A 14,111-nucleotide genomic window follows, 5' to 3' on the forward strand; every position below is an offset into this window, starting at 1 on the left:
ATCCAAAAACGAGTAGGAATAATTATCCTTCCCCTCGGATTTCAAGGTTTGCAAGTTATAAACTTGGCAAAAGAGGCTGCCTCTCATATCACATTATCTGACCTCTCTGGTGTGGAAGAAGCCAGAGTGGATCTCGGTGAGAGGTAATAGTTGGTCACTGGGCTTCGATTGGGGATTTGGAAGTGAAAAGCTGACTGGCTGCAGCACTGTCGATGATTATCCAGAGAAACAAATACGATGTTTCAACAGAAAAATGAGATGCAGTGAGGGAAAACTCTGGGAGTTATGATCCTGCCCCTGGTGGATTTGCTTTGTATTAAAATGATATTCCAGTTTCATGAGGAGCCGTGTGGAGTGTGGCATGCATAACCTCCTCCCGATGAAGCTGAACCCACCTGGGCTGCTGTCCATGTCGAGGTGTAGGAGCGCAGGCCGGTCTGCCATGAGGGGTCGCTCTAATAGATGGTCGTCAAAGAAACTGTTGAATAACTCACTGCTGAAATCGTCCATCTGGTCACCTGAAAAAGGCTGGGACACCAAAAAGAAATGGAGATAGTAAGAATTATTTGCATTATGTCACTTATCGCTTGTATTGTATTTCCACTTGAAAACAAATTGATCAACGTGCTCAGAATTACAGTTTCATTACTTTTCAGCGTTCAAGGACGGATAAAGATTCAGCATCTGTGATACTCACATTAAAAAAAAAAAAAAAGACACGACAAGCAGCTGAAATCCATCACATTTGGAAAGATAAGAGGAAGAAGCCAAACAGTAATAGTTAGTGATGTAGCTTCAAGTTCAGCTCTGGGGTTTCAGTGTCACAACACTGCTTACTCTCAGTGGTGTGTATCGCCATAGCAACTCCTGCTGGAAACGTGAATTGCCCTGGAGCGGGTCGAGTTTCAAGATAACATATCAGCACTTGTAAAAGTATTGTTTTCATATCAATTAATTATCTCCAAGAACAAAAAAAAGACACTAAACTTAGATGGTGGGAAAGTCTCCCCAGCTTTCATTCTTAGAGCCTCCACTGTTTGTCTTTTACTGAAAAGCATCTTTATGAGAGGTTATCTCAACTAGAAGGAATGCTCATGGAGTCTAAAGCAAAGCCAATTGCTTCCAGTTTCTATTGACTTATAAAAAATGTTTCACTAATGTTAATTATTTAATAAAAAGGTAGAGATTTCCTTGTTCCTTGTACAGTCATATTCATATCCACGTTCTTCTATTTGAAACAAATATCTCCGGACAAAGAAAACCTTTTTTATTTAGCTCCTGAAAGCTTGGATGACAAATGAACTGATCCTACTCATACATTTTTATTGTTTTTACAAATATAGAAAGAATGTAAATTAGTGTTTCATCTGATGGGAGAAGGAAACAAGACCAGGCTTCATCTGCAAATCATAATAACTACTAGTGCTTTAAGGATGCGGCTGTGATATTGATAAGCTTATCAGCTTAGACGTTCACTTTCCCTGCACTCTTTTTTTCAGCCGTCTTTCAGTGTGAGTTTTTTTCATAGTTAAAAACAAGCTTTTTTATTTATTTTTTGTTAAAAATATGCAGCTTCAGATCCATGATTGTGATTGGTTATTTGACACACACACACAGGCTATTTTACGTGCAGATGCACATACCTATACCTGGCTTATTAAGTTAATATCAAGTGCTGTGATTGTGAGGGTTAGTTAAATAATATCACCTAAAGGAACCTCAGATATGTTGAGGCTCTTGGATGTCTGGAGAAGACAGCAGGATCATTACCATGGTAGAATAAAACCATTTCCAGTCCATTTGTAGATCATTATCCATGTTTGTCGTAAAGAGAAAATTTTACAAGAACAAATGCTGAGACATCACAACAAACCATTACCAAACCACAAGAAAAAGAAAGATCAATCAGACCTTGCCTTAGAAAACCAGCTTAGATCTAAATCTGTCTTTTTTTAGAGAGATAAAAGAAAGATGGACCTGATCTAAGATGAAGGGAAGAAAGCAGAATGGCGACGGCTTGAAAAGGCACAAATATTTATTGATAAAAATAGCCGGCTGATATCTGAGGCGTACAGAGATATGCTGCTCTGTAAAAATCCTCCAAATGTAGCAAAAATGATCAAATGGTGCACATAATGAGCCAAATGTAGACTGTTAAATAAAATGTGGATCTGTGCATCAAAATATAAGACTCTGGTCATGAACTGGAGTGACCAAAAGAACAAGATCATGGGTACAAACAGCTGAAATGAGTTGGACTCTCCCGGGGGAAAAAAAGGTGAGAAGTTATGTCATTAAAGAGCATGGAGAGCATGGAGAGGAGCCAGCTGAGGTGGTTCGGGGCCGGGCATCCTGCTCCAGGATGGGGCAGGTATTTGGGGCATGTCCTATCAAGAGGAGGCCCTGGGGCAGACCCAAGATATGCTGGAGATATTATATCCACATCCTCAAACCTTTCCTGCTTAGGCTCCTGGACCTCAAACCCCAGCCTCAGATAAGCAGTATTAAATGGATGGATGAACTGATGGCTAAATCAATCATCTCATCTCCCTCAACTCAGATGATCTCATATTATAAGGACGAAGCTAAAAATAGACAGAGCCACAAACAAATGCCTGAAACCAACCGCAGGCAAAAACTCTAGTTTGATCCTATTACACATTAGATCCTGAAAAATAGGGTTTTAAGTATTTGACAGCTGTAACTGCGATATAAAATAACATTATCCTAAAATGTTTGGGTTTTATCAAACCAAAAGTCAAAAACCCAAATGAACAGACAAGAAAAAAAATGATGGAGGTATCAAAAATCAAGCTATTGTCTCAGCTCTACTAGAAATTATCTCCCAGTGCCAGAAACTAGACAATCTAAAGTCTGTTGATGGCATGAAGAGTCAATCAATGGGAAACAGAATCAACATATTAATCCTCAGCCTCAGTGAATGAGTCACAGAGCTGAGAGACGATGTTCTGGAAGCCTGGGACAGCACGGTGCTCTGGTTTACACACACATAAACATACACACACACAAAAATATGAGTCACTCTGTTCTTCAACAAACATGCAGAAAGCAGAACAAAAACACACACAGACACAGACACACACACAGACACACACAGACAAGTTGGTTGGAACCCAAATCTACTCGTTTGGAGGCTCCTCGAATAAACACAGTGACAGAAATGTCTTGATCGTATTAGTAACAAGTACATTCATCAATTTAGATGATTTACTCGTGGAGTTAGCTTCAACTTTTCTCACAGAAAACCCCAGAAATGTCAGAAGACAGTTGTGAAGCAAGATGACTGAGATAATAAATACAAGCGTATTCACACTTTTTAAAATATCGACAATAAATCACGCGTGGAGTGAATGCATGCAAGTCATAGAGCGCTCTCAGCCAGCTCTGCAGTTATCTTCTGTGCTGCATTTTCGCCTCTTTTAGCTCATTATTTTGGATTTCAATTCCACAAGAAAGCAGGAGCAGACCTGACTAACCAACCCCACATCACGAACCTTATATAAGCCAGTAAATCTGTATAATCTTTAAAAGTTTCAGCGTATGCTTTTATTTTGAAATGCAAAAAATGATAACAGCCACTTTAGACTTTTATTTTCTTGGCGTTTTAATGTTAGTGTGGATTAAATCAACAGAGCTTCTAGCAGCATCAGTGACTGTAGATGAAGGTTTGGTGAAAGACGGCACACTAAGGCTAGATTTAAGATTTTAAAAGACCATATGTTCTGTGTGAGTCATGGAAATGGCCGGTGGTGTGTGTGTAGGTTCAGGCAAGTCCACTTGAATTCACACATGTATCGTATCAGCGTGTGCACCTCCATATTTGCGAGTGAAGTGCGAGAGGTCAATTTTGTTTGTGGTGAAACTCAGGGAAGCATGCAGCTGCCTGAAATGAAACATGTGGAACACACACACACATACACACGCGAACACACACACACAAACACGGGGAATAAGTGCAGATGCTTGGCAAAATAAGCAAAAAAATCACCACAAATAAAGACCACTGAGCAAATGATGCATGTGAGCCAAGAGGAAGTTTTGGGATTAGATGTCTATCGAGGTGCATTTTCAGTTCAAATAGCAGGAATTTTTATTTTCCTAAACATCCAGGACATTAGTGCGAGTTGAAATCCATCTTTTGCATCCACCTGTAGAGAGAGACATGAGACTCTGGAAAACTGGAAAACCTATTAACTGGCTCACCAAAAAACCTCAGTCACTCTGCAGGCAATGCTCACTTATTTATAAAGAACACCCACATGCAGGAATAGTCCATTTATCCTGACAGAGCAGCCTTGTTCTCCTGCTGCACTAAACGTCAAACAATATCTAACCTCGACACTGCCGCTTTAACTGTGTGAATATAGGTCATATTTAAACTGGCCTGCTCAAAAATACACAGTGAAAGAAATTTCCTAATTGGTGTCATAATGGGAGGAATGGAAATAGACAAAGAAATAACGGAAACACATTATGTAGGATATGAAATTATCTTCAAAGGCCGCGACACTGCACCAGTATTAGCTCATGTGTTGCTCTAGTTGCAGTATTAACGTTAGAATAATATACACACACCACTTAAATCTTCCTGAAATGGACCTTTCAGCTGCAGCAGTGGCCTTGACGTGCCAGATTTCAGTGGAGTAAGTATATTTCTACTTTAGATTATTAACCAAACAGAAACCTGCAGCCAAACTTTGCAATAACTTATCGCTTTGGCTAAAACATGGGAGTGGATTTCAAGTGCATTGAGTCCAGTCGACTACCCTGCAGCTGGAAGGTTGCCAGATCCATCTCCAGCCCTGTCACGTGCTAAAGTACCCCGAGGCAGGACTCTGAACCCCCCATTGCCCCCATTGCCCCACCCACGGATAGTGGTAGTCTAAAGATTGGAAAAATAGGGAGCAAAGTTTGAAGAAGGGCATTTAACATTAAACCCATGGCACATTCAAATGTGAAGGACAATGGTCTGCTGTGGTGAGCAAAGCAAAAGAAGTTGCTTTGGACATCCTTGAATAGAGTCCATCTCGCATTGAGTTGGTAATAAATGTCATTACGGTTTGTGCTGTGGGAGGCCAGACCATGCACGGTCACACTGCTGTAAAGCAATCATTAAAATGATCAGAGACTCACAACATTCCTTGCCTCTTATAATTAGCCCAGCAGCAGCAAAGTCCCTCTGTGAAGTCGTTTGTAACTGGATGTGCAACTCGTGCAGTGACATGGCCCGAACCATAGTTTTATTTTCTTATTTTCAGAGATGAGCCTTTTTTCAATACAATAAAAAAAAACAAGGTCATCTTTTGATGTTAAACTACTAAAAAATCAATGATTGTGCAAACTATTAAGCCTATCAACTCCTTATTAAGAGTTGCTTTAGATTATGTGGAGTTGATTCATCAGGAATACACTAATTATGTATGCAGACAACATAATTTGATGTTTTTGTGTCCCACCACACCGTTACTCAGACGAAAGGTCACCATTCTGTAGCTTATTTTCTGTGACTGAATGCAATGCTGATGCTAATCTGCATCACACCTGCACTACCTGACATTCACTGCTGGTAAATGTTACAGGAAGATTGTATTTTCTCCTAAATGTCTTCCTTGTAATTGTTTAGTTATCTAGCTGGCTACATATTACGTAGAGCAGGTTTGAGGGAGAATAAAAGCCTGCACTGTCAACATCAGGACGAGGAGGTTTGAGGCTGGTCGATGCTGCGCACCGCTGCAGGAGTGAGAATTGGACCTGCAATCAAACGAAACCCTTCCCTTTCTGCTGGGAAAGGACTCACATTAGTGCAGAAAAACTGTGTTAAAAGGCAGTTGACAGTTTTTCTAGCTTATTTCTGTGCTGGTGTGTCATTATGGGGGACGGATCTGAGATGTAAACCACACAAAGAGAGCTGGGAAAGATGCATGCAAGGGGTAATTAGAAATGCAGAGAGTGACTGTGTTATGCCTGTAATCAGCCGTGTTGAGCTTTAACACATCTCTCTTCTCTTCTTTCAGTTGGATTCCTTTTTACCGGTTCAGGTGAAACAGGCAGAAAAGATGAGACACGGTTGGTGTCATGAGGATCATCAGGATTATAAAAGGTTCTTATCCACCAGTAAGTGGTAGCAGCTCATAAAGAAGAGGGACCACCTCCTGCAAGGGAACAACCATACAGTAATTAATCATGTTGTCATAGACGTGGAGAATATTCATTTTCTCTTAAGAACAAGCAAATAGATAAAATAAAAATGGATTCCAAAGACCATGGTCCCAACTGCATGTAATTAATGAATGAAGATGAATAAAATCTCACATTTTGCCTTTATAACAGTCACTGGCAATCTTTTAGAATTAATCAAACAAATGTTGACGGCAGATTTATGCTGCTGTCAATATTATTGGTTTGATTGCTGAAAAGAAAATAACTTTTTATCATCCTCTCAAAAAAGGCTCTTATAATTAATCCCAGAATTAAGACCTGCAGCATTTTTACATAACAATGTTAGAAGGAGCTTCTTTCAGTATTAGACTGCTTTGTCACAGAGATAATGTTCTGCTGCATCATTACTGTGGTTTTCACAACAGCTTTGTTTTTCTTGCCATTTTCTGGACAACACACGCATAAAAACAAGCATAAAAACTGTCTCCGTGCAAGATTGCTCATGGGTTCCATACTGACCTGCCATTAGCTGCTCATAAACCCTCCTTGGTTTGATAGTTATCCATCACACAGGCAGCCCACATGCGTTTCTCCCATGTAGTTAACTCAAAATCACCCAGTAGTCAAGTACCCAAGTATAACCGGTGTTGAAAATTAACTGTGGGACATATGAAACCTGTGGATGAATCCACACGGAGGCTGTTTTTAAGCCCTTTTATTACACACAAACACATATCGGATGGACATTTGGTTCTTAATGTTCTTTAGGTTTTATATTAGTTCCACTTAACTGGTACTTTCTGTAAACAGGGAGCATAAAGATTGAACTCTGAAGTGATGGAAAAAGGTCACGTGGTCTATTAAATCCAGATTTACTATGTTCCAGAGTGTAAGAGGGGTAAGAGGAGTAGTGGATGAAAGGATGCACCTTCATGGCTAGTCCCTATCATGCAAACCTGTGGGGCAGGATTATAATATTGGGTTGCTTTGGGGCTAGATTTAACACGAAGTAGCCCCCACAAAAAAGGTTAGGCCAGCTGATTACTTCAATAAACCAAATAACCAGGTTTTTCCCATCAGTACATTAATTTCTTCCACAATGAGATGGAACTTTTCCGCACTGATGATACCAGGATTCATCAGGTCTAAATGATAAAAGAGTGTTTCATGGAGAATGAGACATCATTGTCACACATGGCTTGGCCACCGCGGAGTTCAGACCACAACCCCACCCTGAGAATCTCTTAGAAGACTTCACGCAATGGTCCGACTCTCTCATCATCAACACAAGATCCTGGTGGAAAATCATTGCAACAAGTGATGGGAATGTTATGACTTTGCATAAGCTTATCAAAAGATGTTCCAGTAAATGAACACCGCAATCAAAGCTGAAAGTGGTCAGCGAGTCCAAAACAAATTGAAACTACAGCTTAGGTTCCAAACAGCACCATAATGATGACACGTGGACTTAATTAAGTGGTCTGGGTGATCCATGTTGGAAAATGTCTTACTCAACCCGGATGACCAACAATCATAAAATGTGCACATCCAAAGATCTGACAGACTGCAGTGCAATATCTAAGTTTACTTTCAAATCAAAGCAGTACACTGCTCACAAGAAAAGAGGATAATATACCCCCATATGGGTGCAGTGGGTTGGATGGATTTGCCTTTACTTCAGCTGCATTTAGATTGAGAGCAGAGAGCTGAGGTGGTTTCTGTGTGTGAGAGACATGGAGACAGAAGTTAACTGAGTTATAGTTCCCAATAAAACAGCAGAAGAGTATTTTTCCTTCTCACACACACTGCGGCATGCCTGCACACATTCTTTCTGGCAGCTGTGGAGCCAATCAGTGGCCGGCATGCAAATGAGATGGGTGTGGCCTTTCGCAACTGGAGTACAGGGTCTGAATGGAGAGTAGAACTGGATAAAATAGAACAGAACAGATTATAGATGAGGAAAGAAGGAGACGCTGATTTAAAACTGATATATAGTGACACAGAACCATATGATTTTTTTAGTTAAAATGTAAGCAAGCATTCTCAGGTGCCAGCTTTTATCATTTTGAGAATCTTCTGCTTTCCTCCAGAACAGAGAGTGTATTATGAACACCTCTAGTTTCTGAAGATATTAGTCAAATAACACAGATTTCACAAGATTTCACAAATGTTGCACCTTTTCTTCCCTGGTGAAAGGGGTCTGACTGTTTTCCATGGAGCACAGCATTTTAAATGTGCATTTTTACCCATATTTTTCATATTAGACATGGTTGATTTTGGCCCCCTTCAGCTGCTAGATTTTGAGATGTTAATAGATAAAACTGCTGTTACCATGGTTACATTGACTGCAGCTGCAAACATTAATTTAATCTGTTCAATGGTGGGCTTTATAGTAGACTGAATGAATAATAGACTAGGTTAACAGGATTTTACTTCATTATTTAAAAAAAAAAAAAAAAGCAATCACTTGTAGCTGTCCCAGTGTGACTTCCTTCTGGCTTTAGGGCACGGCTTGCTCCAGCATGCAATGAGCTCCCGGTAGGTGATAAACTTTACTATCAATCTATGATATATTCATTCAACAGTCCAGCAGCTGTGCAAATCCTCACCGATTGGAGTCAAAGCATCTGTTCAGATTTAACTTAAGCCAAGGCAAGCTTACATTTGAATTGCTAATCAAAATGCGCACACACACACACACACACACACACACACACACACACACACACACACACACACACACACACACACACACACACACACACACACACACACACACGCAAAAGGTTTTTAGTGTTGATAATGTGATTCACTCAAAACGGAAGTTTATGTAGCAAAGCTGACATGTGCCTTAGGGGAACCTTTTTTTGTTTTTGCTGAACTTTTAGACAGATTCCTGACACATATTCAGAGATGCTGTGGATCTCTGAAAGCCTTTACAGAACTGGGTCGATGTTATTTCCTTGAAATCAAGAAGAAGTGCTGGTTCCTTTTGTGAGGTACGATCTGTAGTCAACTCTCTCATCAATAACCATCTGTAAACGTGCCTTAATTAGCTCAGTTTTATTCCCTCTGGGTATCAAGAGGGCATGCTCTGTACTGGAAGAGGTACCAATTTCAATTTTAACATTTCATTTCAACAAAGTCAACAATATGCTTGAAGCTTTTGGGTATTCAATATTGAAAATCTGACTCGGAACATGCATGTTTCACTGTTGCAATATTTATTTAACAAATATTTTGCAGCGCTGAGGAGTGGGGAATTTAAGTGTGCGTGTACACACAATAAGAGAAGCAATTATAGTTGCCCATTAATCAGAGAGGGCTTATTATTTCCCCAAAATGTACTTAATCATCATACAGTAAGAAAGTGGAAAAAGTTCAGCAGAATTTCTAATCATTCCAGGAGAGGATGTCTCAGCAAGTTCATCCTAAGGTCAGATGGTGCAATGCAAAAGAAAAAGACCCAAGAGCTACATCTCAGACTCGACAGGCCTCATTGAGCATGTTAAATTTTAAAGTTTGTGGCAGTACGACTGGAAAAAGGCTTGACAACTATGACCTGTTTGATGAGGCTGCCAAAAGACAGCTCCTTCTCTAAAAAGAACATGGCAGAATGGCAGCGTTGGCCAATTTGTCTCTGAACAAACCACAAGACTTCTGGAACAATGTTCTCTGGACAGATGAGTATAAAGTAGAGATGTCTGGCCATAACGCTCAACGCCACATTTAGTGAAAACCAAACACATGTCGGTACAAATACCTCATGCCTACTGTCCAGCACAGTGGTGGAGGGATGACGATCCAGGCTTGTTTTACAGCCATAGGATCTGAGTCAACCATTCTGCTGTACACCAATAAAATTAACTACAGGAAGCTAGGGAAACTATACCCAGAATCCATCTGTGCACATCCTCCAACCAGGAGCTCCGTAGTAAAGTATAGAGTCAGCCACATGCACAGTTATGGGTATAGATGACTTCAACGTGGAGGTCAACACGACTTCAGTTAAATTCATTGGAAGGATTGCGAAAAAGATCGCAGATTTTGATCTTAACCCAGGTCAACCACTTCTATGCAGCATTATGCATTATGAAACTTCATTGCAGGTCACATCTGCAAGACAAAACCACTGACAGTTTGCAAAACACTGGCTGAATGCCATTTAAATTTATGATATCTAGCACTTTACCTTTTGAGAATTCACTTTTTTGTTTTAATTTATGTAGATTATGTAATTTACTGTAGATTGTACCCAAAAACATTGAAAGAAGTCACAATAACAAAATCTATGAATGATATGTCAAAGATTTTTAATCTATGAGCTTTTTTCGCTTTTATGGTAAATAATTTGAATTCAAAATGTGCGTAGGACGGTGCAAAGAGGGTCTGCAACCAACAATCTAATAAGAGAAATGACTAGAGACTAAAAGAACTGATAAAAAATAAAGAACCAAAAGCACTTTATTCACTGTCAACAGAAACAAAACCGCTTGCAGCATTGTCATTACACAATTTTATTTTGGCACATCACAACTATTCTCAGAACTGTTATATTTCAATCATCCTACTTCATTCAAAATATTGCCTGCATAGTTGCTTGAGTATTTAAAAAAAAAGTATATTATTGCATTATTCCAGTGCAACCAAACTTTAAAATGCATGTAAACATCTTAGTGCATCTAAAATTGAACTAAACCAAACTTTTCATCGTCCAACTAACATACAGTAACGTGGTTGAGAAGTTGGGCTAATTGCTGCATGAAAACAATCAACTGGACTGAAACTGGTCTACCTGGTCACAGTTTACGTTCTAGCTTCTGACTCTGAAGTACTGGGAGAAGCTAATACAAAGACAAAAATTAAGTGTAGAAGAATTACAAAATGTACAGAACTGTCAAGTTCAATGTTCCCCGTTGTTCTTACTTGCTATGGCAGCAAAACCAAATATGACCCATACTAACCAGCTGAAATTGGGTGCTATCGCCACCTATTGTGATGGAGTTTGACATACCCTGATTAATAAATTGATTACATTTGTTTGCAAGTATATTGCAACAAAGAAAATAGTCTAGTTAAACGGTGCAATGGAGCTATAGCTGTAGCTCAAGCAAACTGCATGTAAATGTCAGTGTTTTTAAAAGAAAGCTGTGCAATACTCTAGTTAAATGTCCTTGTCTGGTCCGTCTCATGGAAATTCAAGTTGATGCACAGCTGGATGCCAATAAACATAGAAATGGTCAAAGTATCCGACACTGCCCAAACTTCTATGATAGATTTATGAATATTACTTCATTTTTAGCTAGATATAGAGACAGATTCATAGTTATTACATGATATCCGGTGTAAAATTGTGTTCTATGAGATAAAAAATTGGCTGATTCACTGTACTTAAACTCTGACATCCTGCAATACTAATAATCAGTCATCTTTTCCCATGTCCTCAGTGGTACGGCCCAGCCTAGCCGCTTCACAGCAGAGTGGACTACTTTATTTAGAACAGACAGGGGAGGTTTCAACCACAAGCAGACTACCCGGCTGACTCACTGACGAGAATAGAGGTCTGCTTAAAAAAGCTTGCATCCTTTAAAAAAGGGGAAAAAAAGAAAGAAAGAAAGACGAGACAACTAAAAGTGGAGAAAGAGAGAGCCGGAGAAAAGAAAACTGAGACAACTAGAGCCATTCCTGCATAAATTAACCTCTCAGTGTGCAGCACAGTCTTTCCAGCTTGTTGCTATTAATTAAGGTTGCAAAGCTCAGTCAAGCATGGCATGCACCTTGTGAGCTGAACTGGATCCTCCGAGCACGCTGTCAACTGAACTGTCATCCTCCAGGTGCTTTGATCAATCAAGTTGATTGCAGCTGCAATATATGTCATTATTACCAAAAAACTGTATTTTTCCATCACTGTTTACGGACTGGTTTGGAGCTTTCCTTTTTTTTTGTCTGCATATATATTAATGGTTCATACCAAGTATGGTAAAAACCTAAAGCATATATATGCATTTTAATATATAATCAATAACATATAATGGGTTTTTGTTTTTGTTTTATGGTATGGAGCTTTCCCTTTGACCACTTTTGCTTCCTTAACCAGGATTTGATTACCATATTGATTAACAAACATGATTTAGCATGATCACATCCTGAACTTGAACTTTAAGTTATTTTAGATGCCACTGGTGGCAGCATGTTAAAAAATAATTGGCCTTCCATTCATAAAAAATGGTTTAATAACTGAGAATGTGACATCTGATGAGACAATAACAGTGTGTTACCAGCCAGGTGTGTTGCTGAGCACTGTAACACCTGGCATGTGAACACGAATGTTAACCAGTAACCTGTCAGATTAGTGTCAGTGTTTCCATGCTCATGCATTAGTTTACACAATAAAACACACACACACACACACACACACACACACACACACACACACACACACACACACAGAAAGGCCCGGATGTGTGTCAGGATCTAATGACTGCACCGCCCTCCTGAGGTCCGGCTCCGGGCGGAACAGCTGAGTTGGGGGTACGTTTAATTAAACACGAGGACAGCTTGTTTTCCAACAGAGAGGACAGCTCGGGATTATTTAAATGCGGCAATAATTAAAAGTTAATGACACGGACTCACCACGTTAGTGAGGAAATCTCCGTCGCTGAGTTCCTCAAGGTCCAACAGGTTGGTCCCCCCGGATGGATAGAGTTTCTCTGCCGTCAAACTGTCTAAGATAGAGTCCATCATGACTGTCTCTGGGTGTTGAGACAGACGGACAGCAGCTTTCTGGACCAAGTCCTAAAATCAGTTCATTAAAATGAGCCGGTTTGTTTTCAAACGACACCTCCTGTGTGTAAAACCCGGCGAGACTGGCTGAGTCCAGCTGGTGCTGTTTCTTTTTCTTTTCTTTTTTTTTTTTGTTGTTGTCAGTGTCAAATGGTTATAATTGTGGAGTTACACATCCTTCTCCTCACTGTGGAAGAGTCGTTGCTGTTCAGACTCCGCTGCTGCACTCGCGTGTGTCTCAGACACGCGCCAATGAATATTCAACTAACCCCGCCCCCGATGTCACCGAGGCCACGCCCACAAACCTCCAGGGCTCTGGTGTAAATGTCTTTCACAAAACTAAACACAAAATAAACCCTAGAATAGTCCTACTATAGTACTAATGAACAAATGGGCTGAAATAAGGCTTGGAATACGTTTTCAATTATGCTCCATTACATTTCCGTGAAAATTACTACTATATATATATATATATATATATATATATATATATATATATATATATATATATATATATATATATATACATACATATATATATATACATACATATATACATACATATATATATATGTTGTGGATTTTTCTTCCATCGCTCGGGGCGCTCTAACCGGAATTAGAATCAAAACTAAGACAAAATAAATGCAAAGAAGAATACGCTATTTCTTCTTTGGCAGATAGAAGTAGGTAGAAGCAGATTTCAAACAGATAAATAGATAAATAAATACTGGTTATTTTCTCTTGGTTCTGTCCCGTTTTAATCAGCAAAGTTGCTGCCATGTTAAAAGACACTGTTAGGAAAGGATCTATTTAGGTACAAACATGTACATCATTTACAGTTCAAAATCCTTCTGTACATGTAGTAAATATCTAATCTAACAACATAAATATCTGCGGCCTGCATATCTTTTTTTTTTAATAGAGCGGATGCGGCTTGTATATCTTTTTTAAATTATTTTTTTTAAAACAGAGCGGGTGCGGCTTATATGCAGGTGCGGCTTATAGTCCAGAAAATACTGTGTATATATATATATATATATATATATATATATATATATATATTTTTTTTTTTTTTTTTTTTTTTTTTTTTTTTTTTTTAAATACTCTTTTTATTGGTTTTTCAATTTTCTGGGTACAAACATCAGAAC

General features: G+C 39.2%; 1 protein-coding gene across 3 annotated transcripts in view; it reads right to left on the reverse strand.

Moving 5' to 3' along the window:
- creb3l1 (cAMP responsive element binding protein 3-like 1) overlaps positions 1–13,171 on the reverse strand; it is a 35,677-nt gene extending 22,506 nt beyond the window's left edge. For all 3 annotated transcript variants that reach the window (XM_061715552.1, XM_061715553.1, XM_061715551.1), the window contains exons 1-2: positions 12,814–13,171; positions 396–528 (exon numbers count right to left, since the gene is read on the reverse strand). In XM_061715552.1, the coding sequence (XP_061571536.1) occupies positions 396–528; positions 12,814–12,924 (244 nt within the window). In that variant the 5' untranslated portion in view covers positions 12,925–13,171. The remainder of the gene's footprint in view (positions 1–395; positions 529–12,813) is intronic.
- Positions 13,172–14,111: the final 940 nt, after the last annotated feature.

Source organism: Cololabis saira, chromosome 24 (assembly GCF_033807715.1).
Source record: "Cololabis saira isolate AMF1-May2022 chromosome 24, fColSai1.1, whole genome shotgun sequence".
NCBI lineage: Eukaryota > Metazoa > Chordata > Actinopteri > Beloniformes > Belonidae > Cololabis > Cololabis saira.